The sequence below is a fragment of the Hipposideros armiger genome, unplaced genomic scaffold (genome assembly GCF_001890085.2).
Source record: "Hipposideros armiger isolate ML-2016 unplaced genomic scaffold, ASM189008v1 scaffold_8, whole genome shotgun sequence".
NCBI lineage: Eukaryota > Metazoa > Chordata > Mammalia > Chiroptera > Hipposideridae > Hipposideros > Hipposideros armiger.
This window is the reverse complement of record NW_017731358.1, coordinates 4876455-4902069: the sequence shown is the minus strand read 5'-3', so window position 1 is coordinate 4902069 and position 25615 is coordinate 4876455. Positions and strand designations below refer to the sequence as shown.

The window sequence follows — 25615 nt, the reverse complement described above, 5'->3', positions numbered from 1 at the left end:
GTGATCTTTCTTCCAGGACACTTGTGAAAATGTTAAGATTGACGGATTGACTCCATTTGTTTTTAATTAAAGTTTATTGGGTGACAATTGTTACTACATCGGTTTAGTGGTTACCAGAGGGGAAGGGGGAAGGGGGGTGGTAGATGATTCCATTTTGAGTTTCCTTATTGTCAACTATTTCATCCATGGGGGGGTGGGAGGGGACTCATCATTTGTAGAGCATTTTTAATTTTTCAAGGGATTGTACAACTGTTGCCTCTGTTTATTCCTTAGAAATCTGTAGAAAGGAGTGTTCTGATTTGAAAATTGAGGAAAACTCAAGCATAGAACAATCTGAGCTGTCTCACTTAAGGTCATCCAGTCACTGACCAACCTTGGATTAGAATCCTTTATACTTCCCTCTTTCTAGAGTACCATATTAATCCCTTTCATTTGTTTCTCAATCCTGCAGCAACTTAATTAAAAGAAATGAAAGTGATTAATAAATGAAAGAAAGCCCTTAGTAAATGACCTTAGCAAAATGTTTTTAGAAAAGACTAAATCTGTTGACCTCTTCAAAGAAACAATTGTAGCTGATCAAACAAACATGATTTTCTCAAACTAGTTTTTCCATCACGGCCTTCCCCTTATCATTTGCATTTAATGTTCCTACAATTGATTTTCTTGTCTAACTGCTTGTTTAGTGTAGAGTTTCGAGGATCAGCTTCACCTCTGGGGCTCTTACCCAGAGATGAGTCACATTGACAGTTTTCATTGTGTCTGGGAAATTGGCAGCATGTGATGCCAAGCACATCCCGGTTGCCTGAGAAGGTGGCAGACAGCTCTGGGCTCCCTGCTGCAGGAAGATGGGAGTCTCTGGTTTTCTGGGGGTCAGTGAGAACAGCCTTGTACTAATCTACCACGTTGCCTGTGGCTAGACTGCAGGGACACGGGACCTTCCAGATGACTTCTCAGTGTATACTTCCTTAAGGCTGTTGATTCTTCTCTTCCAGAGCCTAGAAGGAGGCTCATACCGGGGAAGCTTGAAAGACCCTGCAGGCTGCCTGAATGAGGGGATGACTCCACCCACACCTACTAGAAACCTGGAAGAAGAGCAGAAAGCCAAGGCCCTGAGAGGCAGGATGTAAGTGGCTTCCCCAGATTTGACCCTGGTGCATGTGTGTGCAGCGGACGATGGGCAAAGGTTGCGGGAAGTTTGGGGAGAATTAGAGAATTAGATCCTTCAAGGGAAGAGATGTCAGGTCCACTAGCAGCACCTAGTCCAATCCCCTTCCCTAGAGGCTGGAAAGCCGAAGGCAGGCCTCCATCTTTCAGTAGATAACTCAGGATAAAAATGTCACCTGGTGACAGAGAGCCAGACTTCATCTCCAGAGGGCCCTTCCAGCCCCAAATGCACACTCTAACTTGCCTGTGGGTTTTCTTTTACCACTTTCTTCCAAGCAGTAACTTAGGCTGAGCTAAGGATATATTTAAATGCTTTTATTTGGCCTTGCCAGTTCCTTCCTGTGGCCTACGACACATGATTGTGTGTGCTAGCGGGAGGGAGCTGGTCAGCAGTGCTGGGCATGCTGATAAAGAAGCATGTGTTCCTCTGGCTTCCTCCCCATGTCCCCGAGGCCCCAGACCCAGGGATTTGGTGGCTTCTCTGTGCTGTATAGATGAAGAGCTGCAGATGAATTGCTTCCTGGGTTCAGAACGTTTACAACCATTGTGCTGGGGCCCCTCTTTGACATCTCAGCACTTTATCCCTTCTGCTACATGGGCCAAAAATGCAGTTGTGTGGCTGCAAGCAAAACCCTTTCCAACTTAGATGATACGCGTCAGACTCTAGTACTATACATAGCACCTAGCCTATCCCCATGTACAGCCGTGAGTATTTTGTATCCAGCTCTTTACTGTCCGGACAGAAAGAGAAGTGTTTGGGTTTGGTGCTTCACGGACTCCAGAGAGCCGGTCTGAGTAGTTTCCCAGGCAGCGGGCCACAGTGAAAGAGCAGACTCCTTGGACTCTTGTACAACCGGGTTCAAATCTCAACTCTGCTACTCACTTTGTCCTCTTGGGCATCCTGCCTGAGGGTTTTCATCTATGTACAATAGGGCTTACAATACCTACCTTGTAATAAGCATGAGAAAACCGCAATGAAGCAACTGGCACAAAGTAAATACTCCAAGAGGAAGAAATCATTAACAAGAAAGAAACCAAGAAAAGCACATGTCCTTGGAGTTGTTAAATCCCACATCTGGTGGGGGTGGGGAGGTTGCCCATTCAAAGCTGTGATTCTGAAATGTCTGCAGTCTTGCTGGCCTTCACTGGGGGCTTTGCAGGCCAGTTACCATGGATACCCAGCTGAATAAGGGTAGTTTCTGTATCTCAAAGCTTCATTTGATGTCTGGTATCTCTGAAGCCTCAAAGGTTGGCTATCAAACAAATTTGTCTTTCTCCTCTTGCCAAGTGAAGAATGGAGCTAAAATTAAGGAAGAAACGTCTCATGTTGATCCCGTGGCCTCCAAGCTTTCATAACACAGTTTTGCCTAAGTGGTTGTCATTCCTTCTGCCCATCCCACTGTTCATACCAGTGTTCAGTTACAGGTGAGGGAGGAAGGAGCATAACGAATAAAGAAAGCTGGGCTGTGAGCTGCGTTCTTCATTTAAGTATCGTGTGCCATCTGGGAAAAAGCCCTCTTGGCCTTGGTGCCCTCAGCAATTCAGTGGGGGCCTCTTGTAGAGAGAGCACCTTCCTGATGAGTGCCAAGGGTGGGCGGGCTTTGGGTGGTCTTAAAGCTGCCAGAGTAACTTTCCCGTAAACTTCAGTGTGGAGATTTCTTGCTTCACTGTGAAGAGGAACGCTGATCGTTTTTAATCTCCTGCTCAGGTTTGTCCTGAATGAACTGGTACAGACAGAGAAAGACTACGTCAAGGATCTGGGAATTGTGGTGGAGGTGAGTAGATGGCTCAGGGTGGGTCTGTGGGCACCCAACGGGGGGCGTACCGGGCCCTACCTGGGCCAAGGTGCTTTAACTTGAGGATATGTATTTTACTCTCTCGGTATTTGCGGGAATGAAACTAAAAATGGTAATAGATCAAATAGAATATGTAGGTAAGGTTTTTTGTTTTTCTTTTCCCCTTGAAATATTCTAAGAGATTTAGAGGGAGGTAGGGCCCCAAATGTTGTAGCTGCTTGGTGAGAGCTACCGACAGGACAGCCGAAGAAAAAAAACACCAATAAGGCAAGATTGATGGGCCTACAGTTCAGAGTCAGCTTAGTAGTAAATAAAACAGCTCTCTCTCCATAGGAGTTTACTTTAGTGGGATTTAGACACTTGGATAAGAAAATCTGAGAAAGTAAATAGATAATTTACATGGCTTAGAGCCCTGCTGTTAAACACCTTAGTCAAAAGAACGTGAAGTCTAAAAATTGTCTGATATCTGAATCACCCGCTAGTTCCTCACGTGGGACCTACAGGTCCCCATCCTATGAAAACTGCTGACTTAGGGTTTGTATTCGCTTATCCTGAACCTTGAATAAAAGGACTAACCTGGCATATAGAGGAGCTGAACTCTACCTTCTGAAAAGTTATTCTCTTCTCCAAGGAAGGATGGGGCAGGCAGGGGTATGGTCACCTCCATCTGCAGTCAGCCCACATGTAGAGGGCTTGGAAATGTGGAGGCTGAGATCCAGGCAAGTCAGACCTCGGGGGCGTGACTATAAGACAAATCGTATAACTCCCGAGTGCCTTGGCTTTCTCATCTGTCAGATGGCGATAAATGCTGCCTGTGCCACCTCAAAACTAGGCTTTCAAGATGAACTGAGATTATATGTGGTAGCATTTTACCGAGTCTGATGTATTAACATATTAAGACTTATGTCTAAGCCAGATGTGTCTAGTTCTGAGTGTTTAAGGTATATGACTTGGATTGGGAGAAGGAAAGGGGGCAGGCAGGTAATTGTTTTCTTCTTTCTTCTGCTTTCCTTTTTTTTATTTTTTATTGGGGACAGCCATGGTCATTGGTTACACATTGCTTTCATGCTACAATGGCATAGTTGACTCTTTAAAGAGGGCGCAGCTCACAATGGCCCATGCAGGGATCAAACCAGCAACGTTGGTGTTATCAGCACCACGCTCTAACCAACTGAGCTAACCCGTCACCCCTCTTCTGCTTTCTTAAGGGGGCTGGAGACAAAGAAAGAGACCCAGAATGTCATAAAAGTTTTGTCTGTCTCTCTGCACAAGGGTAAAGTCCTGGTTGAATAGTGAGAACCCACAGAAGCGCTTGCCCTTGAACTCATGCAGAGAGTGGGCGCATGCACAGGGCTGCTGTGTGGGGCTCAGCCCACAAAGCTTTCTCATGACAATGCTCCACTCACCATTGCCTCTGCTCTCCAGGGCTTCATGAAGAGAATAGAAGAAAAGGGTGTCCCCGAGGACATGCGAGGAAAGGATAAAATCGTGTTTGGAAATATTCACCAGATTTATGACTGGCATAAGGAGTAAGTGCTATGTTGTCCCGAGGATCGGGGCGTGCTGGGAATCCCTCCCCCTGCCTCTGACCTTAGGGGTAGGGTTTGAGGCGAGTCTTCTGTCATTTATCTCAGCCTTGAAAAATAAATAATAGCCCAGTGCTGAGGAATGTGGCTTCTTTCTCTTATCCCCTCCCTCCTTTTAGTTTTTTCCTGGCTGAACTGGAAAAATGTATCCAGGAGCAAGAGAGATTGGCACAACTCTTCATTAAACATGTGAGTGTTCCCTTGCTCCCCTCCCACCGGGCTCATTCACGTGCGTTTTATAATTCCTTCTCTCCTCTGCTCTTCCTTCTCATGCTTCTCCAAGTTGTTGCTTTTTAACTTTCTGGGCAGTTTGGACGATGGGCTCTTGCTGCTGTATTTACTCTTTTGTCCTTGATGTTTTACCGCCGTGGTGCCATCCCCCCAACGTGGACCCTATCCTGGCCCTTCTCCCTGTGTGTAGCCCAGCCCAGCACCCATAGACTCTGAGACCAAGCCGGAGGTGCCTGAGTGCCTTTCCTTCTGCCTTTGCAGGAGCGGAAGCTGCACATCTACGTGTGGTACTGCCAGAATAAGCCGCGCTCAGAGTACATCGTGGCAGAGTACGATGGCTACTTTGAAGTAAGCTGCTTGGTCTTTTTTGCTGAACTGGAGTTGTGGGGCGGGTAGTGAGGAGGGGAGAATCTCAGGTCAAGACAGACACGTTCAGAAACCCCAGCCATCATCCATCCACAGGTGGCCCCCACACAACACTTTAGTGACCCCTTCCAGACAGGGATAGCTGCCTCAACAGAGCCATGAGCTTCTTAGCTAAACTCTCCTAAGGCTCTTTGCTGGAGAGAAGGTGAGGTGGCCTGGTGTGTGGACTGCTTTCCGAAGCCTTGTGCAGAGTGACTCTGACCCAGAGACTGCTTTAGAAGCTCCGGTCCGCCTTACACGGCCCCAGAGCAGACCATGCCCACACTCTTCCTCACCCAACCCTGGAGACTGCTTGCTCAGGACCCTCCTCCTTCGTGAGGTGCTTGCAGTCACCTCATAGTCTCTGCTTCGGTTCCCAGAGGTTCTTCTGTCAAGCACCTCAGAATGTTTGTTCTGCCCCACCCTGCGAGGGGTTATTTGAGGAGAGACAACACCATTGGCTGGAGAGAGCCCTCAATGGAGTGTTTGCAGATCTGAGTAGAAGGCACCCCAGGCTTGATGTGTCCTAGGGGAGCCCTTCATTCCTGACGTGGCCCTGGGGTGGGTGAGAGAACAGAATATCTATTCCAGTTTGTTCCCCAGGACTGGGGTGAGGACACATGGTGTGACACTGCTTGACGTGCAGGTGATAATATGTGTCACTTGCGGTTAATAACAAATTAGCAGTTGTGTAGTACCTCTCTCATGACTTGAAGAGTCTGAAACTTTATTGGCAAACATAACGACTTGTCTTCCCTGCCTTGAACCCGGATCCAGAGCACCCCAATTCTTTGGTTCCTTTTTTCTAACATCGCTCCTTTGTGTTCCAGGAGGTGAAACAGGAGATAAATCAAAGGCTGACGCTTAGTGACTTCCTTATCAAGCCCATTCAGAGAATAACAAAATATCAGTTGCTCCTCAAGGTAAGAGAGCAGAGAGCCCAGGTCAAGGCCAGAGAGGGGTCTTCACAGGCTCTGAGTCAGCAAGCAGGTTAGCTTGAGGCTCTGTCTCCACAACACTCCCTGTGGACTAACGGGGGGCACCTGTGGGCTTTTATTTTATCTGTTGGTTACTTGCGTCAGCTTTGCCCCCAAATAAATTGCATGTCTGTTGCCCCTGCCTTTAAGGTTGGTTGTTATTTCATTTTCTTTTTTTCAATTCACTTTCTTACTTTGTTACCATCACTGACTTCGTACTTTTAAAAAATAAAAAATAATAAGAGCATAAAATCAGAGCGGGTAGCAAGGAAAAAGATAAGGAAAGGCCTTAGAAACTAAAATTAGATCAATTTTACTTTTTAAAATGGTTTAATTTAATTGGTCTTACAGAAATTTGAGGTAAATGAAAGAGATTTAACTTCCGTTTCTCCCATCCCTATTGCTCATAATCCCCTTTTCTTCTCTATTCACACACTTTCTTTTTTTCCTCCCTCTGTCCGTTTTCTCATAGTTTTGAATTTTTGAATATCCTGGGGGGTTGCTCTCAGTTATTATGTCCAATATGACTCATAACTTGATATCTCAACTATTACAAAGCATTGCCATCTCTGTTGGGAAGGAAAGTCCGGGTGTTATCACGGTTTGTGTGATACTAAGTTTTTTATAGTACTCTGGCTGTTTTCCTAACTGATTTCACCCTCCCCACACCCTTCCCTGTTTCCCTGACTTGCTAGGACTTCCTGAGATACAGCGAGAAGGCTGGTTTGGAGTGTTCAGATATCGAGGTGAGTTTTCTGCCTGTAATGCTGACTGTTCTTAGGGACAATATTGGATGTCTGTCTCTAAAGGGGAAAGATTGTGTCTGGAGGGCAGAGGGTCCAGGCTGCCTCTTCTAAGATAGGAAGAGCCCCTTGCAAAGAGCTGCTCAGCAGGATGAGGAATGATGAATATTAATGAACACACTGAGTATTTTTCTAGAACTTGAGAATTCTGTCCTGGGCCAGACCAAAGCTTAGGCCCACTGGTATTCTCCTTGTGGCTGCCAGTGAGACGTGGTGGGAAAGGATGATATTTGAGCCCTCTAACATTCTTTAGAGACTGGCTGTTTCAATGTGCAATTTTATCCACGAATCCAGGTACTATTTGAGTCTAACATATGAAGTTTTCCATTTTTACTCCCTTCCCCATCCCCAAAGATTACTCCCTCAGTGAAGCCCTTTGAGACAATGCCACCATGGGAATTATTTTAAGCCAGAAAGGCTACAGACCATGCTGGCAGGTTATTTTAGGTTAAAATCTCTAGCGTTTCACAAGCCAGGCTAAGCTGCTGCTTGGGCAGCCAGAAAGCAACAGAGAGAAGAAAGACATACGAGTAGGAAAGAGAATCGATCAACAAAAAGGGGAAGGTAGGAAAAGGATGGGCTGAGGAGCATTCTCCCTTCTCATGGTCACTGATTCTCGTGGAGCCTCTGCACCGATGACCACCACCCTCCTACCTGGAACAGACAACCCCACACTCCTGTGGGAGTGGGCAGTAGGGACCAGTGTTCTTTCCTAGAATCAGGGAGCTACCAGGAGGTCCCTATCTTCCAGCACAAATTGCCCCGAGCTTCCTGCCCTGGTGCTGTTCCCCCTCCTGAGCTGTTATTGTTCTTTCCCACAGAAAGCAGTGGAGTTAATGTGCCTTGTCCCAAAACGCTGCAATGACATGATGAATCTGGGACGCCTGCAGGGCTTTGAGGTGAGCCCTGAAGAATTCTCTGAAGCCCTCTCCCTTCTGGGCAGCAAGTGCCCCGGCTGTGAGACACCTTCCCTTTGAAGCCCTGTGCCTGCCTCCTCTGCCTCCCTTCACTCACCATCTGCTCCTTTATGCTGGGGCCCATCCGGTTCACAGGCCTAGAAGACACATCTATTTACAATATCCAGTGGTAGGAAAGTCATAGGAAGTTACAGCACAGTCAACCAAGCTGGAGAAAGAACTCCAAGGGGGATGGAAAGACCCAAAATTCTTTATACTTGTTGACCTGGCAATGACCTCTTGCCTCTTCTTTCTTCCTCGAGAAATGCTGGGAATGTGAGAGAGAACAGGGCTGTGTGATAGAAGTAAAACCAGAGGGAAAGAGGAACAGTTTTTTTGAGAGGATGGTTCTAATACACAGGTCTATATTAGCGGCTGACTTTTTAATTAACTGAACGTTTGAAGCTCTAAGACATCAACAGGGCACATCTCTGTTCTTTGAAGAGGACAGTTGTGTCTTAGGAGAAATCTTGGGCTGTCAGAAAAGTCATGACATATTTCTTCTATGTTTTTCGTTGCAAAAATGCATCATGACTTTTCCGACAACCCAATAGATAGATGTCTCCAGGATTTTGGTTTCAGTGAAGGTACTAGTTTGGTAGGGTCACCATAACAAAGTGCCACAGACTGGGTGGCTTAAAAAATAGACATCTATCATATCTCATTTCTATAAGCTACAAATCCAAAACCAAGGCATAGGCAAGGGTGGTTCCTTCTGAGGGCTGTGAGGGAAGGATCTGTTCAGGCCTCTCTCCTTACCTTGTAGATGGCCATCTTCTTGTTCACATGGCATTCTTCCTATATCTTCACATCATCTTCCCTCTGTACATATCTCTGTGTCCAAATTTCCCACTTTTATAAATAAAGGACACCAGTCATACTCAACTAGGGATCTCCGTAATGATCTCATTTTAACTTGATTCCCTTTGTGAGGACCCATCTCCCAATAAGATCACATTCTGAAGTCCTGGGGTTGAGACTGCAACATATGAATTGGAGGGGGATACAGTTCAACCCATAAGAGTGAATCTTTGAAAAGCACATTAACTTTTCTAATTTCAACTTAATAGGTGGCTGTTATTAGTGTATATCCAAGCCTCCTATATTAACTAAACATAAACTGTTTTGAATATTCATAGGATAAAATTGGAACTGATACAATTGTTGACTGGTACGCAGTTGCTGTTGAGCCTCTACAGAAAGATGTGAATCTCCTAGTCCTGTTTCCCATTAACCCTGCAGCCTAAGATTTCATTATTCCTCTTTGGATAAAAGGGATTCCTGGAAGTTGAGATGATGAAGAAAGTAATAGCCCTTTTTTATTTTTCTTTTTTTCTGGCTAAACTAGAAGAGATGGAATAGAATAGATGAAAGACAGACTGATACATAAGTAAATTTAGGAGATGTTATATTCAGGTTTGGGTTATTGAGTTAGAGTCATGGATTTCTTGAGCCAAATTCTTGTGTCTTCCTTGCCCTTCCAGCCTACCCTGGTGTCCCTGTCTGATTTCCATTGCTTTGTTGTGACCAGGAAGTACATGGAAGGTCTTTGCTGTTCATTTCCTTTTTCATAGGTTCCCAGTTCTCAACCATAGACAGGAGGCATGAGCGTAAGCAGGGTAATGCAGCAGAAACATACCCTGAGTTCTTAAACGGTGTGTCTTTAGTCATACCAGATGAAGTTTTACACTTTTCCCTTGGAGTTATGTCAGGTCTGAGGCTATTCTGAATAAGCCAAGTAATCCCTTTTGCTCTTAAACCTTGATGTCCCTATATTTTCTGAGCAGACTGTGGCTTGACCTTTTCTTGGTCCCTGGAGGAACTGACTGCTGGCAGGAGGAATGGCATCTGATTGTGCTGTCCAAAACTCAAGTTAGACTTCACAGGAACTGTGAAGTGTGTGTGTGTGTGTCTGTGAACGGCCACACACATGAGCATGGAATTATTTTCTCTTTTAAATCAAGCACCACCATTTCCTTTTTTCATCAAACCCCAGGAAATCTGCTTTTTATTCTTTCAGCTAGTTGGGCAGGATCATGAAGTTACCTCCATGCCTTCTGAAGTTCCAGAGCTATGGGCCAGGGAGAAGGTAGCCCCTTCACTTACATGCCCCCCGCTTTAAACCCTCCAGCTTTCCCTTTAGCATTGGCAGGGCTCTAACCCATGCTCTTATGTAATATTAATAGAGCTTTTAGAGCTTTCCTGGCTAGCGGTTCACTGGCTTAATATTAACTTTGGACCAGGGTAGAGATAAGCCTGTTCGGCTGCTGACCTTGACAGTAAGGAACCATGATCCAAGCAGAGGGCAGGTGTTTCTCGGGAACATGAAAGAAAAATGACCCATGTGCTGGATAATGTTTGCAATATGGCATCACATGCAGAAATTGGCCCACATTTGCACTGAAGGGCAAAAGTCGTCACCTGAGAGAGTACAGTTCAGAGGAGGTCCTCTGGCTGCTGTCTCAGATGTCAGCATCTTGTCACAGAACAATAGAAAAAGCTATTGTTTTTCTATTAGCTTTATAAATGCTATTTATAAAGACTTGCATTTATAAAGACTTGCAGGGTTGGGCCATATTCTCTTTGAAAATGTGAAGATGTCTCTGAAAATCTGGTTAGAAACTGGCAAGCCAAATAGGCTCTACCTCCTATGCTGGGTGTCAAGTGGCCTGGTAGCTGGAGGTGTTTTAAGAAGGATCACAGGACGCAGAAAAATATCTACCAGCTTATATAATATGGGCACCTATCTATGGTACCCCAACTTTACCTGTTGATCTGTAGCAGGAGACTAAGACTTCAGAATTTCTTCATCCTGAAATAATAAGAGAAGAAAGGAGAGGCCCAATTCATCAGATTACTTGTGGTCCTACCTACGTCACTTCTCTCAGCCATGGTTGGTGCTAGGTTCATGGGCACGAGAGGACTCCAGGTTCTTGGCTCTTGCACCAAGGGAGCCAGGTAGGCATGCTTCTCAGAGCTCCAAAGACAGAACTTCTAGCTCCAAGTGTCACCTACTTTCTGTTCTCCTAATAAAAACCAAGAAAGGCAGGATAATTTCTGAACATCTTTCTGGCTAATAATCTACCTTCCTCCTGGCATTTTCCTGGAGCCGCTTCTTCGTGGTTCCATAGTCTTCCTTCCCCTTTCCCTCCAGGTCCTTTGTGCCTGTCTTGGATGAATGGGTGGCTCCTAATTCAGTCCCTTACTAGAGCCCTGAGGCTGTTGGTATCAAGTCTGCTGTCCTTGTCCTCAGAGGAGGGAACCCATGGCCGGCTCCTCGTGTTTTTCACCTACTTCACCCCGGCCCTTCTTTCCACCAGGGCACCCTGACCGCTCAGGGGAAGCTGCTGCAGCAGGACACGTTCTATGTGATTGAGCTGGATGCGGGCATGCAGTCCCGGACCAAGGAGAGGCGCGTGTTCCTCTTTGAGCAAATTGTCATCTTCAGTGAACTGCTCAGGAAGGGATCCCTCACCCCGGGCTATATGTTCAAAAGGAGCATCAAGGTGAGGATCCGGTGGGGACGAGAAGGGACAAGCAAGAGCCAAATTTGGGGGAGCTGCTTCCCTAAGACACAGGCGCTGGAATAAGTGAGGATCCAGAACATTGAAGATCTTTCAGCCTAATAAACTTCAATCATGAAGGTTGTATATCTGAGAAAAAGTGACAGGCTGAGTGCCCATCTCTAGCAGCATCCTGCAGGTTCTCCAGGATCATGTCATTCACTCAAAGACAGAAACCAAAGTATTCAGCTACTAAATCCAGGGCACAATTTTGGAAAAGTCTCCTGAAATATAAACTTTGATGAACCGTAATATGTTGTTGATTTTTATTAAACCACTTGACTATTGAAAGGATCAACTTGGTGTCTTCCAGATGAATTACTTGGTCCTGGAGGAGAACGTAGACAATGACCCCTGCAAGTTTGCGCTCATGAACAGGGAGACTTCGGAGAGGGTCATTCTGCAGGCTGCCAACGCTGACATCCAGCAGGCCTGGGTGCAGGACATCAATCAAGTCTTAGAAACACAGCGGGACTTCTTAAATGGTGGGTACTGGGCCTGGCCTCTAGTAGGGCCATTTTAGGGGACCCCATTCATCTGAGCTCATGGTGAGTTATGAGCCCAGATCACATTTTCTATGGACTCCAACTTTGTGGTTTTCAGAAATACTTTGTTTAGAATCTTTCTGAACCTGAATACGCAAGTGAGGAACAGATGGAGCATTATAAAGAAGCCCCATCTTTCCAAAAGAAGGGATGTTGTCTTATAGCCGACACATAGGCTATGGGCCTGTGACCACCATTACCAGCTGGTAATAATTGGGGCAAAAGTCTGAGACGGGCACATCCTCTTTCTTTTAGAGGCCATCCATGAGGTGTCTTCCCATTTGGCGGCTAATGGCTGGTACTCTCACAAGTTTTCTAGTGTTATCTAGAGATAACTGGGAGATAGGCAGATCTGTTCAAGTCCCCCGGCTCCCTCCCCAAGACCCCAACAGTGTGAGAGCCTGGATCAGTCATCTTGCTTGCTGATTAGCACTCACAAATGAGAGCTGATTGCACTCTAAATTTCAGTAATACCTTGAAACTTCCCAGAACAAATTGGTGATTACGCATTGAATGTAGATCTCTGTGGACCCTGCAGGAGTCCCCTAATGGGCGATGTGAACTGAAATGAAATGGAATTGCCACCTCCTTTACATTTATTTATTTTTACTTCCCACTGGGATTTTCTTCACTTTGAGTTTGCGTGGAAAAGATGTACAATTTTTAAACTAGTGCTGATCTGCTGAGTTGATAAGCTCAAAAGTCTCTCTGAGCAGATATGGAGCTTGAAGTTGAAGGCAAAGTGTGACCAGTAACAAAGTAAACCTGAAGACTCAACAAGCACATGGTTCTGTATGAGCATGTGTGTGCGCGCGCGCGCACACACACACAGGCCCACCCTCCACTGTGTCACCTCTTCTTGCCCATACTGGAATCTGGACTCTTCCAAAAGATGCAAATAGAGCATTTGTTGGATGTGTAGCATGGATCTAAATACTATGTGGAAAGATTAAAAGTGACATACTAGTTGAGGACATTGGCAAGCCATGACGTTTCCCTGGAGCTCAGTTGGCTCATTTTGTGAAAAGGAGAAATGATGTACTTGGCCCATGCTGGCATGTACCATCGCGTGCCAGCAGTTCTGGAAGCAGAAAAACATGGTACACCTCCCTACAGTATCAGTTTTACTCCATGATAAGAGATTTAACACATTGTGTTTATTTTACAGCAAATAAAAAGCAATGATATAGCACGATGCCAAGACTTTTAAAGATAGAACATAAGACTTGAAAGCAATTTCACACTCATAGATAGTATTTTTGGATCATGCCCCTTGGTTCCCCAACTGCAGAATAGTTTGGTAAAAAAAAAAAAAAAACCTACACTAAGTGATCTCTAGGGTTCTTTATCACTCTAGAAGTCTAAAATTAAATACCAGGCCAACCCTGAGGGATAGTAATGAAAGTTGTGAATACTTTATGGTGTCTGAATATACAACTTTGAAATAACAAGTTAATAAAATAATCTTATGCAAAAATATGTGCATATATAAAATATATTCATTAAATTGCATTATATTAGGAATTTCTGATTGTAAGCTGGAATAATGAGGTTTTTAGGTTCATTAATTCAGGACAAAAGAAAAATAAGGTAGGACAATAAATTGAAACCAGAAATAATTGAAGTGACAATAACGGCTGCCATATATTGAATCCTTTCTCTGTGCCAGGCACGATGCAAAGCATTTCACATGTGTTCTCACATTTAATCCTCGTATCAACATGGAAAAGTAAGGACTACTATCCTGTATTTTTCACGTGAGGAAAAAGAGACTCAGAGAGGTTAAGAAACTTGTTCTAGGTCACAAAAATAAGAGGTGATAGAACAAGCACTTGATCCCAGAACTGTATAACTTAAAATTAGTCTCTTAACCACAGAACTGCAGTATAGTTGCTATGGTAGAGCACACATTTATCCATGAGCTCCCTAGTAAACAAAGCAAAGAAAGAAACAGGATCAGGCATAAGACTGTTTCCATCAGCTGGAAACAAACTCTGTCAGAAGATGCACGGCTTCCCTGATCCTAAAACCTAAGTTATGCATATTGAGGCTGATGGAAGAATACCAGTCTCTGTGTAGCTTATTTAAGAAGACATTACTATTTTCAAACATGTTAGCACAGTTGTTGCATATAATCAGGTAATTGATTCAGGAGGTCAGTTTGACAAGTCCTGCTTCACAGCTCTTTGCTATCAGTTGGGTTGTCGGAAAAGTCATGATGTATTTTTTCTGTTTTTTTGTTGCAAAAATGCGTCATGACTTTTCCAACAACCCAATACTTAAAACTAGGAACTGCATTTTTCTTTGGTCATAGCCAATGTTTCAGACCTTTCTCCTAATTTTAGTGAATTATGGAGCTATTACTGAGCAAATTATCAATACCTAAATATTTAATGCCTACAGAACACTCCCCAGGGAGAAAGGCTGAGCTCTAGCAGGAGCCTGTTCTATACTTTGACACACTCAAGAGACAAGGATGTGACGATGGACCAGGGCCAGGCTTTTAGTTACAGAAGCAGGTGCAGGCATCTCAGAGTCCATCTTTCCCTCCTGAGATCTTAAATAGAAAGAAAGTGTGACCCTCTGTTGAGTCCTATTGAAGTACATACCAATCACTATAGAAATATCCTTATAACTGAAAGTTCTCGGGGCTCCAGCTGTTAACCCACTTAAATATTTGTGATAGTGACTACTGATAAAAACTGACATAACCAGGCAGCCCTTAAACTCATTGTTACACAATTTGACCACTTCAGCTTTTGCCTGGCTGACCACTTTAGGACTCGGACCTTGAAACTTTGTTATCTTAAATTCAATAAAACAAAGCCCACGTCTTTCCTTTCAAATCAGCCTTTCCTGTCTCCTTGACAACCATTCTCCCCATCTGCAAACCTGAGTGACCCTTGATTCTTGCCTTCTTTCCCCGCGTAGGCTGGGTCAGAGTCTAGTCTCTCTCCACACACCAAATCCCTTCCATATCATCGTCGCTGACCCTACCCTGGTTAGGCCTCTCACTGGTTATTATCTCGTGGCTTCTGAATCAGCCACTCCCCTCTCTTCTCCCAGCCGCTACAAGGTGAATGTTCTTCAGGTATGGCTCTGGTGACAGAATCTGGTTTTAAAACAGTCAAGTTCATTGAACCCAATCACTTTTCATGATCTTCAGAATTAAATGCAGGCTCGTTAGGCTTGGCAGAAAGATCTTTCACACTGTGGCACCTCCACCCTCCCCTATCTGTCTCGTCTCCCCTTCCTCCGTGGAGACCCATGGCTCTGTGCTCCAGGTAGCCTGACTCCATCCTGTTCCCCAGATGCACTTCACACTTGCTTCCTCCCTGCAGCCTGACAGCCAGCCCTCTTCCAAAGTTCCTTCTTACAACCACCTGTACCTATGTACCCACGCGCACACATACCACAGAGCCTGTCTCGCTCCTTTTGTACAACACTTTGTACCTCACAGATGGCACCATTTGGGTTTTGCATTTTCGTTATTCAGGTAGGTTTCTAAGTTCCTTAAAAACAAGGGTAGTGTCTCCCTCATGGATCCCTGTTGTACCTGTCACAGAGCCTGCACTGAAGGGGCCTCCAAACCTGGTGGGATTCCCACAGCTTAGAGTAACCACCTGCTCTTCTCCTGCAGCACTACAGTCGCCTATTGAATATCAGCGGAAGGAGAGGAGCACAGCCGTGATGAGGTCCCAGCCTGCTAGGGCCCCCCAAGCCAGCCCCAGGCCCTACTCCTCTGTCCCTGTGGGCTCTGAGAAGCCCCCTAAGGGCTCCAGCTATAACCCGCCTCTGCCACCCCTGAAGATATCTACCTCCAATGGCAGTCCAGGGTTTGACTACCACCAGCCTGGGGACAAGTTTGAGGCCAGCAAGGTAAGTGACAGCCCATTACTCCAGCCCTTATCCCTCTGGGGGCACAGTCTCAGGGCTCACGTTAGGAAGCTGCATCTTTTTATGCTGATCATTCTGGCGGGAATAGCCCACTGGATACAACCTAATCTCAATTACTTCTCTTTCTTCTCTGCAAATTGAGTGTGTTAGACCAGTTCCCCCTGGCTCAGACACTCTTGTGTTCAAGGGCTATTGCTATCTGCAGAAACTCGATACAAATATTAGGTATTATTGTAGTAGCAAGTCTGAAAACAGGCGATTTATCCCAAATAGAGGAGTTGTGGTGTAGATCATCTAAAAGTCAAAACTCTAGAGTTTAACACTTTGAAGAGATTGCCCTTTCTAATGATGAGCTGCTTAAGTGAGCTTATAGTTCTTCATCAACCGTTGGCTGATGTGTTAAGAAGTTGCTCATTTGTGTGTGAATGGGGACGCCAGCCATAGTTTAAACATTTATCATAGATAATCTATAATTCAAACATCACCATGGGGATAGCCATAGACTTAACTATAAACCCAGTCTACACAGTTATTTTGATCCTACAAGGTAGTAGGAACAAGAGAACAAAGGGGAAAAGTGCTAGATTAAGAGTCAGGTAATCAGGTTTCCATTCCAGATTCTGCAATTCACTCACTCTAGAGCCTCAGCAAGTTAGTTAATCCGATTAGGCCTCAGTTTCCTCTAGAACTCAGTGGGTCTATGAGTAGGAACATGATTTTTAACCTACATGTTCCGATTTTATACTTTCATTCTTTTTACTCAAATTACTAGATGATATTGATTTTTTTTTTTAATTAACTGTTAACATCTAAATTCAACTGTAACTGTACCGATCTCCTTCATCACATCACCTGGAAATGATTTTCCACCTGAAAAACACCCTGCCCTTGTGAATAAGTTGAAGTACATTGGCATTTTGTCAATCTTATTGAAGAATGTATGGCTCTCACCATGCTCTAGGAGGTAGCCACACCTCCCTGGGAGTTACAGGTCTGTCTAAGAGCAGCTTCTCTGGTGTAGAGTCAGTCACATGAAAAGGTCACTGGGGCAGGACTTCTTGTATTAATGAGTACAGGGGAAACTGGAGGAGTTCTGTTCTCGTAGGACTTGGGTCAGGGTAGGTCATGACCTTGTCTTTGAACTGTCATTGTTATCCTGTGTCAAGGAGGGTCAGAATATAGAGTACAACCAATGTTTTTCAAAAGAAAAAAAATGTATCAGAGGATTCGTGTTCTTTCCACCCCGGGGGTTATAACCCCTAACGTGACCTTTGCACAAACCTCACTCTGCCCAAGTGCTCGGGTATTCCTGTGCCAGTACCACGGTCTTCTTTCCCTTAGAGGATGCTGGCAGTAAGGATGGCATGCTGAGAAGGGGCTTCCAGGTGGAAGGTGTGTTTATACCTTTACCTAGGCATAGGTACTAGCTCTACCTATGCACCCTTGATTATAATAGTGTATGAAATAGAGTACATTTTTATAAAATATAATGTCGCTACTCAAGATAATCTTCTGCCTGCTATTGACCCTGCTAGTGGGAAGCTAGTGGCTTTTAACCACACGATAGGATGCAGAGCAAGCCTGTGTGAACCAGCCTTCTTGTGTATGTGTCCCTCTCGCCCCATCTCCCTGCAGAGTGACCTAGGAGGCTGCAATGGGACCTCGTCCATGGCCGTGATCAAAGATTACTATGCGCTGAAGGAGAATGAAATCTGTGTGAGCCAAGGTGAGGTGGTCCAGGTCCTCGCCGCCAACCAGCAGAACATGTGCCTGGTATACCAGCCTGCCAGCGACCATTCCCCCGCGGCCGAGGGCTGGGTCCCGGGTAGCATCCTGGCGCCCCTCACCAAAGCCATGGCGGCGGCAGCAGCAGCAGCAGAAAATAATGACGGGAGCATCAAGTAAGTGCCTCGTTGGCTTCCCCGGGAGAGGAGTATGTGGATTAAAACAATTCAAAAGCAAAAACAAAGAACACAAAAATGCAAACACACGGTAGGGAATTACTGCTGCTTAATCTCGACAGTGCCACCGGAACCAATGTTTGAGTGCCGGAGCCACACACAGCGTGGGGCATCCAGGCTGGATTATTCTGAAGTTTTGTTGTTGTTGTTGATGGTAGTGGCAGTGGTTTTTCTTTCCTTTTCGTTTATAATTTTGTGTTCTTTTTTTTTTCCCCTTTTTTCTTCCCCTTGTTAAGAAAAGAACCCTACTGAAACCCTAGGTGACAAAAGCATGCCTTTCGTTGCTCCACTTGACTCACCACAGGATTCACTGGACTGGACTTCTATTTATATTGTATTAAGTTACTGATATATATATATATATATATATATATATATATATATATATATATATATAATTTTTTTTTGATTGACACCAAAAATTACCTAAGCACAAATGTCAGACCTGTATAGGTCAGAGGCCCGCTGCTTCTCCCAGGAGAGAGGGAACTTTTTGGTTGTCTGTGGCAATTCCTCTGTACAGATTGTACCTTTTTTTTTTTTCTATTTCCCCCCTCCCTGTCACTTTAATATATGTTCATGGTAATTTGTAAGATATTTCTTTTCCTTATTTTGGTTGCGAAGACCCTTCCGAACACATTCCTGTATAAAAGTATTTTGCACTATTTAAAAAAAAACCCATATGGATGAAGTCAGGTTGTGCAATATAATGGAGAGTCACAATGTTCATCATTGTACCTGTAATGTAACTAATAATTTTAAATGTACTATTTTAAATATGTAAAATAAATTTTCACCATGAGCATGTTTTAATGAGGTTAAAGACTAGTTGACCCTTTTCCCCATTGCACTCTTCTGGGACTCTTAAATGTGCAAGTGTTTCTTCTTTTTTATTTTTTTTATTTTCTTTCCTTTTCTGTATTTTAGGAGTTGGTTGAATGCACTGGCAGTTTTTTCCTACACAAACAGTCACTAAAGCTCCAACGCCAGCCTTCCCTTCTAAGCAGCCCCTATTGGTTTTCTCTAACCTCTGAGATGAGGAACGAGGCAGATTGGATGCTGTCCAACTGGGCGACCCTGACGTAAATTAATGAGGAGTGCAGAAGGCAGTGTTTGGCTTGCATCCCTCACTGCTTTCCATGCCGTGTGGTCATCCGTGACAGCGGTGGAAGGAGCTGCCATAAGATATCAGAGCAGCGTCACCAACAACTGCCTCTTTGGCCCCTTCTCTAGCTCAGGCGATAGAGGCTACTGACCGCATTCTGGCCTTTCTAGGTAACCACGGGCCCAACTGGAAATCATTAGTAGCCCCTAACGTGTAAACAGGCCCAGTTCATTTTCATTCTAAAGACACCTGGCTTTAGTACTCTTTAAGAACACTTGGGAATAAAGGCCCTCAAAGCATTGAAGTTCTTATTAATCAGTGGCCTTACAGAGCTAAGTCGTAATAATTCGTGATCTACTTATCCAGGCACTGAGCATGTCTCTCTTCTCGCCTTTGGGTCTTTTGGCCACTTTTTGACACCTTCCATGGGAGGGAAGGGAGGAGGGGTGTCAGGCTGGGTGAGAGAGAACAGATTTAAATACAAATTGGTAATTTTGGTTCCTTGCACAAGGCCTGGTAGGGGTGGAACTAGAGTAACTGACTAAAAGTGGTTGCCGTTTGTCAATGAAGGACACTATGCCCTCCCCAGGGCCTGCTATGGCCACAGAGGTCAGACAGAGTTGGTATGATGCCTACAGGATAAATGTCACTGAAACCCTGTTTCCACATCAGTCCCCGGGCTTGTGGCCAAGAGATGGAAGCTCCCCAAACCATGATGATGAGTTCTTCTGGAAAGTAGAATATGAAATTGAGCCTGTCCTGCCACTGGTACTGCTCTGAGCCTTTCTTCTGAACATCATTTGTGGCATTTCTAGTTTCTCATCAAGCATACTGAATAACCCAGAGGGTGTAATAAACATAAGAACACACCCCCACACTCATACGCACACACACTGTGCTGTCTGTCCAGAAGTCTGTCCTTGAGTTTCCCTGACTCAAGATGTTCTCAAAAAGACCTAGGGCCATGGATTTGGGGGTAAAGTCTGAAATTAACAGAGTGAGATCATGTACGGTTAACTTCCATGACTGGTTCTCACTCAGCTACAGCAAGTGGAACGAGGAAGTGGTATGCAGGGGATCCCAGAGAGCCTGGCTACTTAGGGGCTACAAGAGACAGTCTGGCCAAGAGATTCTTGCCTTTTAAAGGAGGCCGCTTTCCCCCCAAAATTCGACACCATGACTATGATTGCTCTTGCCTACTCAGAAAGGTTGGTTGTTGACCGTATGTGTCAGTGATAAATATTTTTTGGAACATCTTCCTCGGAACATCCTAAAATTCCTGATATGTGGAATTTTGTGGAAGGAATGCTACATATTTTTATGTATCCTCTTTCCTCCTAAATCTCATATGCTCCTCTCTTCCCACTCTCCCTTAATGAAGGCCCTTTTCATTGAGCCCTGTCTGCATAGGTGCACATTTGACAAGGAGACACTGAAGGGAAGCCAACCTCACTTATTCCAGACAATAGTAGGGCTTCACCTAAACTCTGACCACACCTGAAATTGATGATGCCTGCCCAGGGCCACTGATGTGCATGTGACTTGGCTTTTAGTGTCTTTGTCTTTGAGTCCTAACATATCAAAAGCTCGTCTCTGAGCTTCTCTTTACAGGTCTGTGAAGAAGTAGCTTCCAACCAACTCATGGGAAAACAGAAGTTAGAATAATGTGAAAGGGCATTGCTGCCCTCACCTCCCTGAGAACACATATTGGGTCTTCCCCCAACAGGAAAACTCTAGGACCTCTTAGTGGTTGGAAGAGCCCTATATTCACAAATACTGAGACATAGACCAAAAAACCCTTTGTCCTAAAATATCCAGATAAATCAGTGGTGCTCAATTGTTCATTAAGTCAAATACCCCAGAAAAAGCTGATCTGTACTACAGGGGGAGTGGTCACAGTCCAAATACAAATAATGAGATGGAAACCTCAAAATCATTATTTTGGATCTTGATATCTGGTTCTGGGAAAGTGCCATTAGCTTATGCACTACAGAATATACATCTTTAGTCTTTCCTGTTTACCTCCACTCCCCCTCACCCTCCCCAGCCCACCCACCGTGCTTCAGCTATCCACCATACCCTTCAGGAAGGGAATTCCTCAGGCTGGTAAGGCCTTATCGGTATTGTACAAAAACTTCCCTTGGTATAGTATAATAACCCAGTACTCATATTTTTCTCAAATGCTACACTCAACCTTGCACATCTATCAGGCAGGGTCAAAGTTCATTTTCATTCACTTCCGGTTGGAGGTGAGGTCAGCTGCCGGCCACCACAAGAGCTGGCGTGCAGGTTTTGGGGCCTCTGAAGCTGGGGCATGAATGGAGCACCTCACCTACTGACTCACCCACAGGTGGCGAGCCCACCCACCGCCTCACTCTGCCCTGACCTGCCATTTTGATTGGTGCATTTTTTGGTACAACAGGAAGTCATGTTCATGGCATACTCTACGCATGAGAAAGCGGGCGGAAGTGGAGAACACGGGTAAAAATGAAGCCACAGGGCCTCGTAAACCCAAGGATATTCTGGGCAACAAAGTCTCTGTTAAAGTGAGTAAGGCGTTCTGGAGCTGTGCCCCACCTCTCATCTACTCCCACCCTGCAGCATTCTCACGAGGCAACATGGGTGGACGGGGACTTTTTTTTCCCAGTGCGGGGACCAAAGGGGAAGTAGTTGAACAGGATTTTGCATGCAAGATCAATTTATTTTTTATTTTTTATTTCTCCTGGCAACTTCAATTCAAATAAGTAAGTATCTCTTCTTTTTTTCTTTTATGCCTTTATACCGTGCAGATGTTTTATAGCAAAATTATCTGCAGCATTATTTTAGAAATGCAAGGTGCTTGATTCATACTAAATTTCTCAAAGCTGCTCATTCTGTATCCGAGGTTTGAAAAGACACACAGGGTAAAGAGATTAGGAGAGATTAGGGATGCTTTCCAAACCCTCAACCCTGTGAAGTCTGAGGTTTGGAATAAAAGGGCCACTGTGTCCTTGGTGAAGTTTCATTTCTTTTCCCCAGAATTCAGATATCACCCTCAGGCCTGTGCATGGCAGGGAAGGGAGGCACATTGGGGAAACCCAAGTTCCTGCTTTGTAACAACCCACCTATCACCCTGAGCTCACTGATGCTATGGTTTGGCAGATCCTTGCTGCCCCCCCACCATCTTGAAACGGTGTGATCTGTTTTATTTACGTTGGGCCTCTGAAAAGATCTGCCTCTGAACAATAGAGATGAGACTGCTGATGTTTAATTGTGTTCTAACGTGTGATTATCTAATCTGGCACTTTTTTTTCCCCTTCCTGAGCAAAATGAGAACAACTGAAACTCATTCTAACGTCCTTCTTGGGGAAAAGAAATTGTATTCTGTCCTTCACCCCTCATCTGGGAAGGCCAGCCTCACTGAAGACCACAGTTTAAATTCAACAGCACTCATGCTTCATTCGGTTGCTTCCATTGCTATTTTCCTGTGAGATGAGCGGCTGTACATGATTCCAGCCTCCACTCCTGAAAAGAGCATGCTGCCGCCCTTGGTGATTCGCACCCTCACCTTAAAAGCACCTGGTGTTTTCTCGGCCCCATTTCCCATTGCCCATGCTTCTCCTAAGTTCTCCTCACGCTCCAGCAAAAGCTTCCTGTGTTCTAACTGTGTTCTCTTTCTTCCCGCTTCTTCATGCTGCCCATCAAGGAGACGAACAGTTCCGAGGAGTCAGAGTGTGATGATCTTGACCCTAATACTAGCATGGAGGTAGAGCAGCTATTGTTGTCCTATTTCATACAATGATTGTCTATTTTAATGTGTTCTGTGACAGTGACCTTACTAACGTGACCAGCCAATCAAGGACAAATGGTTATGTCAGGACATCTCTGGGTGTCCCATCCCAACTTCAAACAAAACAAAACTTAATTCAGTTCAATTTTAATAGAAAACTCAACCTAGATATCTTTTTAAAACCACAAACTTCTATTTCTCTTAAATGTTTGCTTGATATTTTTGTCTTTGGTGGGTTTGGGTTTATATAGAAAATATCCAGTTTCATTACTGGAAACTTAGAACACTTTTTTTTTTTTAACTTGGAAAACTGCATTATAAAGAGCGGTTGGTTCCCAGCTAAAAGTCAAGAACCCATTAGTTTTAGTTTTTCCCACTTTTGTTTATCCCTCCTCCCTTTTTCCTCTTTTTCTCTCCTCTGTATCCTCTTTATGTGTTTCTTCTACTGGGACTTACTTCTCCCTCAGGACTCCAGCAAAATCATGTTTTAAGTATGGTTTTGTGGAGACCTGGCACCTAGTCACTGTGTACAGCTGGCTGATAGCAAATGAGGAATGACTGAGGCAACCCCAGCACCCGCCTTTGCCCAGCCTCCAGGGGTCTTGGGCAGTGGCTGTGCCCACCATGAAGGAGAAGAAGCTTTGGAGATAGCCTCCCTCCTGGAGCCTTAGCAGAGGCCTCTCTAGTGACAGGGACACTGAAACCTGCCCTGGGAACTTTCTCACACTCTAGGGTTACAGGGATGTGGGAGTGGAACCCACACCTCCACCAAGAACATCGAATCGACTTCCAGCTCCTCCTAGGCTAGAAACTACTTGGGATTATACAAGCAGGACTCTCACATGGCTTACCACTGAGTGACGACCATTCTAAATTTACAAACCCTGGAGAATTCGAGTAAACTTGGAGCTGGTGTTCCCTACCATTTTGTCTTTCAGAGTTAATTGAAATGCTTTTCTCCACGTCTGTGCCTCCATTTCCAGTAATGGATAAAAGTTTAGATTGTTCCTCTAAGTACAAAATAGAAAATTTAAAAAAAACAAACTTTTTATAGCCCTAAGCTTTTCACTTAACTAGGTGGATTTTTATTGTTCTTATTCTAATTTGACCTAATCCCAAAGAAATCCACCACCATATTATGACAACCACCACAAAACCCAAGGAAGACCATGCAGCCTAAGATGGGGTAAGTCAGCTGTGGAAGACACCAGTTGAGCTGCACTGGGCCAGAGACGAGTGGTTGAAAGTGGGAGTTTTGCCAAGATCAAATAGTCCCCTGTGGATGTGGGTATTGCCACAGAGCTAAATCTGGCAGGTGTGGGTCAGTGCAATTCTCCACTGGGAGGAAGTAGATACTGCATTCATAGCCTAAATGTATCTTAGAGAGAGAGGAGGCTGGGGGAGATTTGTGGCTCCATGTTCCTTGCATTTCACAGGATAGGCACCAGCTCCTGTGGGGCCCACACCTGTCAGCTTATAGATGCCTGGTGGCCCCTGTATCTCCAGCCTAAGTGTTACTGGCATGTATCAGAGATGTCATCGGCAAGTAGAGAAAGGCCAGGCAGAGGGAAGGGAAAAGCCTGGTGTCTGTGTTCCAGAATATAATTTGGGACCTTTTTCAGCTCTGGAGCACTAAGAGGAGTGACTTTCCCACTCTTCTCTTTAAAGGAAGAAGTGAGCACAGGGTGTTGCGGGACCAGGTGAGGACCACACACTGAGAAGGTTAACCGATGTCATCAGATGCTCCATTGTACATTTAGATAAGCGGAAGTGTGTGCACACGTGCACATACACACATCTCAGCCCTGCTTTGTGAACTGCACACATTTCTAAGTTTCTTATTCATCCAAGACTTGCAGCCTTTGCATGGCCTGAGTGAGATGAGACGGGTCCCAGGGAAGTGCTATGAGGCACATAAGCAAAGGCATTAGGATGTTAATGCTGAACAGAGGAAAACCAACAATTGTGTTGATACATGTCCGAAAAGTTTTCAGATATAATAGTTGAGGCAGAAATTTCAATTAACTGGGACTCTTCAAGGGGTATGTGGTTGGAAACTGCAAATATTCTGGTTAATCCAAGGTTCCTTGTAGCAGGTGTGCGTGCAGCCCTTGTGTATTCCTTATGGTTTTTCTAAGCATCAGCGAACTCCTCTGAACGGTGTTGCCACCTTGAACTTAACTCTGAGCACATAAGCAGGTGCTGAAGGAAAAGGAGGCATCTTGGCACTGCTAGTTTAGTATTTTCGGACACAAATAACAGATAAGACACAGAAAGTCTACCTGATAAACGTGAGTTGAGAATGTTCTCAAGGGGTTGGTAAGTAGACCTTGATTGCAATGTCCATTGCAGAAGAAAATGGCCACGGGTGCATATGAAGAGAGCTATACCTTAAAGACGTGGCTTGAGAAACAGATAGGAGGGCCACCTCTTGAAGGCCTCTCACTGCTAAAATGATAGCTTTGGGCATCGTTACCAGGCCCAGCCTGCTCCCCTCGCCTCCCACTTGGCTTCTGAACCTGCTTACTGTAATATGTGTTGTTTCTTTGGGAACATGTCCCTGTGCCCCACTGAGCTGAAACTGCAGCTCCCGTGGCCTGTGCTACCAGCCCCTGTGCCTGGAACCCCAGCTGACATCTGGCCCTGTGTTCTCTGTAAACTGCTCCGTGCTAGGTCTCCAAATGCTAAGACCTGCTCTGCTGACTGCCTACCCTTGACCTAATGCCAGCCTATTGATTCCATTCCTAGCTGTATATAGGCTCTTAATCTCTACCTCCAAATGAATATCACTACCCAAACATTCCTTACTTTTATTCAATTGGTGGGTTGAAGGGTTCCTATAAGGAGCAGTTTCCTG

The 25615-nt window shown here is 44.9% G+C and overlaps 1 protein-coding gene across 22 annotated transcripts in view; it reads left to right on the top strand.

The window, feature by feature from the left end:
- Positions 1 to 25615, top strand: part of KALRN (kalirin RhoGEF kinase) — a 655970-nt gene that overhangs the window by 592416 nt on the left and 37939 nt on the right. For 12 of the 22 annotated variants that reach the window (XM_019652336.1, XM_019652320.1, XM_019652304.1 and 9 more), the window contains 14 exons: positions 993 to 1123; positions 2873 to 2939; positions 4386 to 4489; positions 4666 to 4735; positions 5039 to 5125; positions 6013 to 6105; positions 6855 to 6905; positions 7784 to 7861; positions 11239 to 11424; positions 11795 to 11966; positions 15667 to 15905; positions 17559 to 17824; positions 21412 to 21535; positions 22675 to 22734. In XM_019652336.1, coding sequence (XP_019507881.1) covers positions 993 to 1123; positions 2873 to 2939; positions 4386 to 4489; positions 4666 to 4735; positions 5039 to 5125; positions 6013 to 6105; positions 6855 to 6905; positions 7784 to 7861; positions 11239 to 11424; positions 11795 to 11966; positions 15667 to 15905; positions 17559 to 17824; positions 21412 to 21535; positions 22675 to 22734 — 1728 coding nt within the window. The other 10 variants (XM_019652326.1, XM_019652360.1, XM_019652504.1 and 7 more) reach the window with 7 other exon arrangements.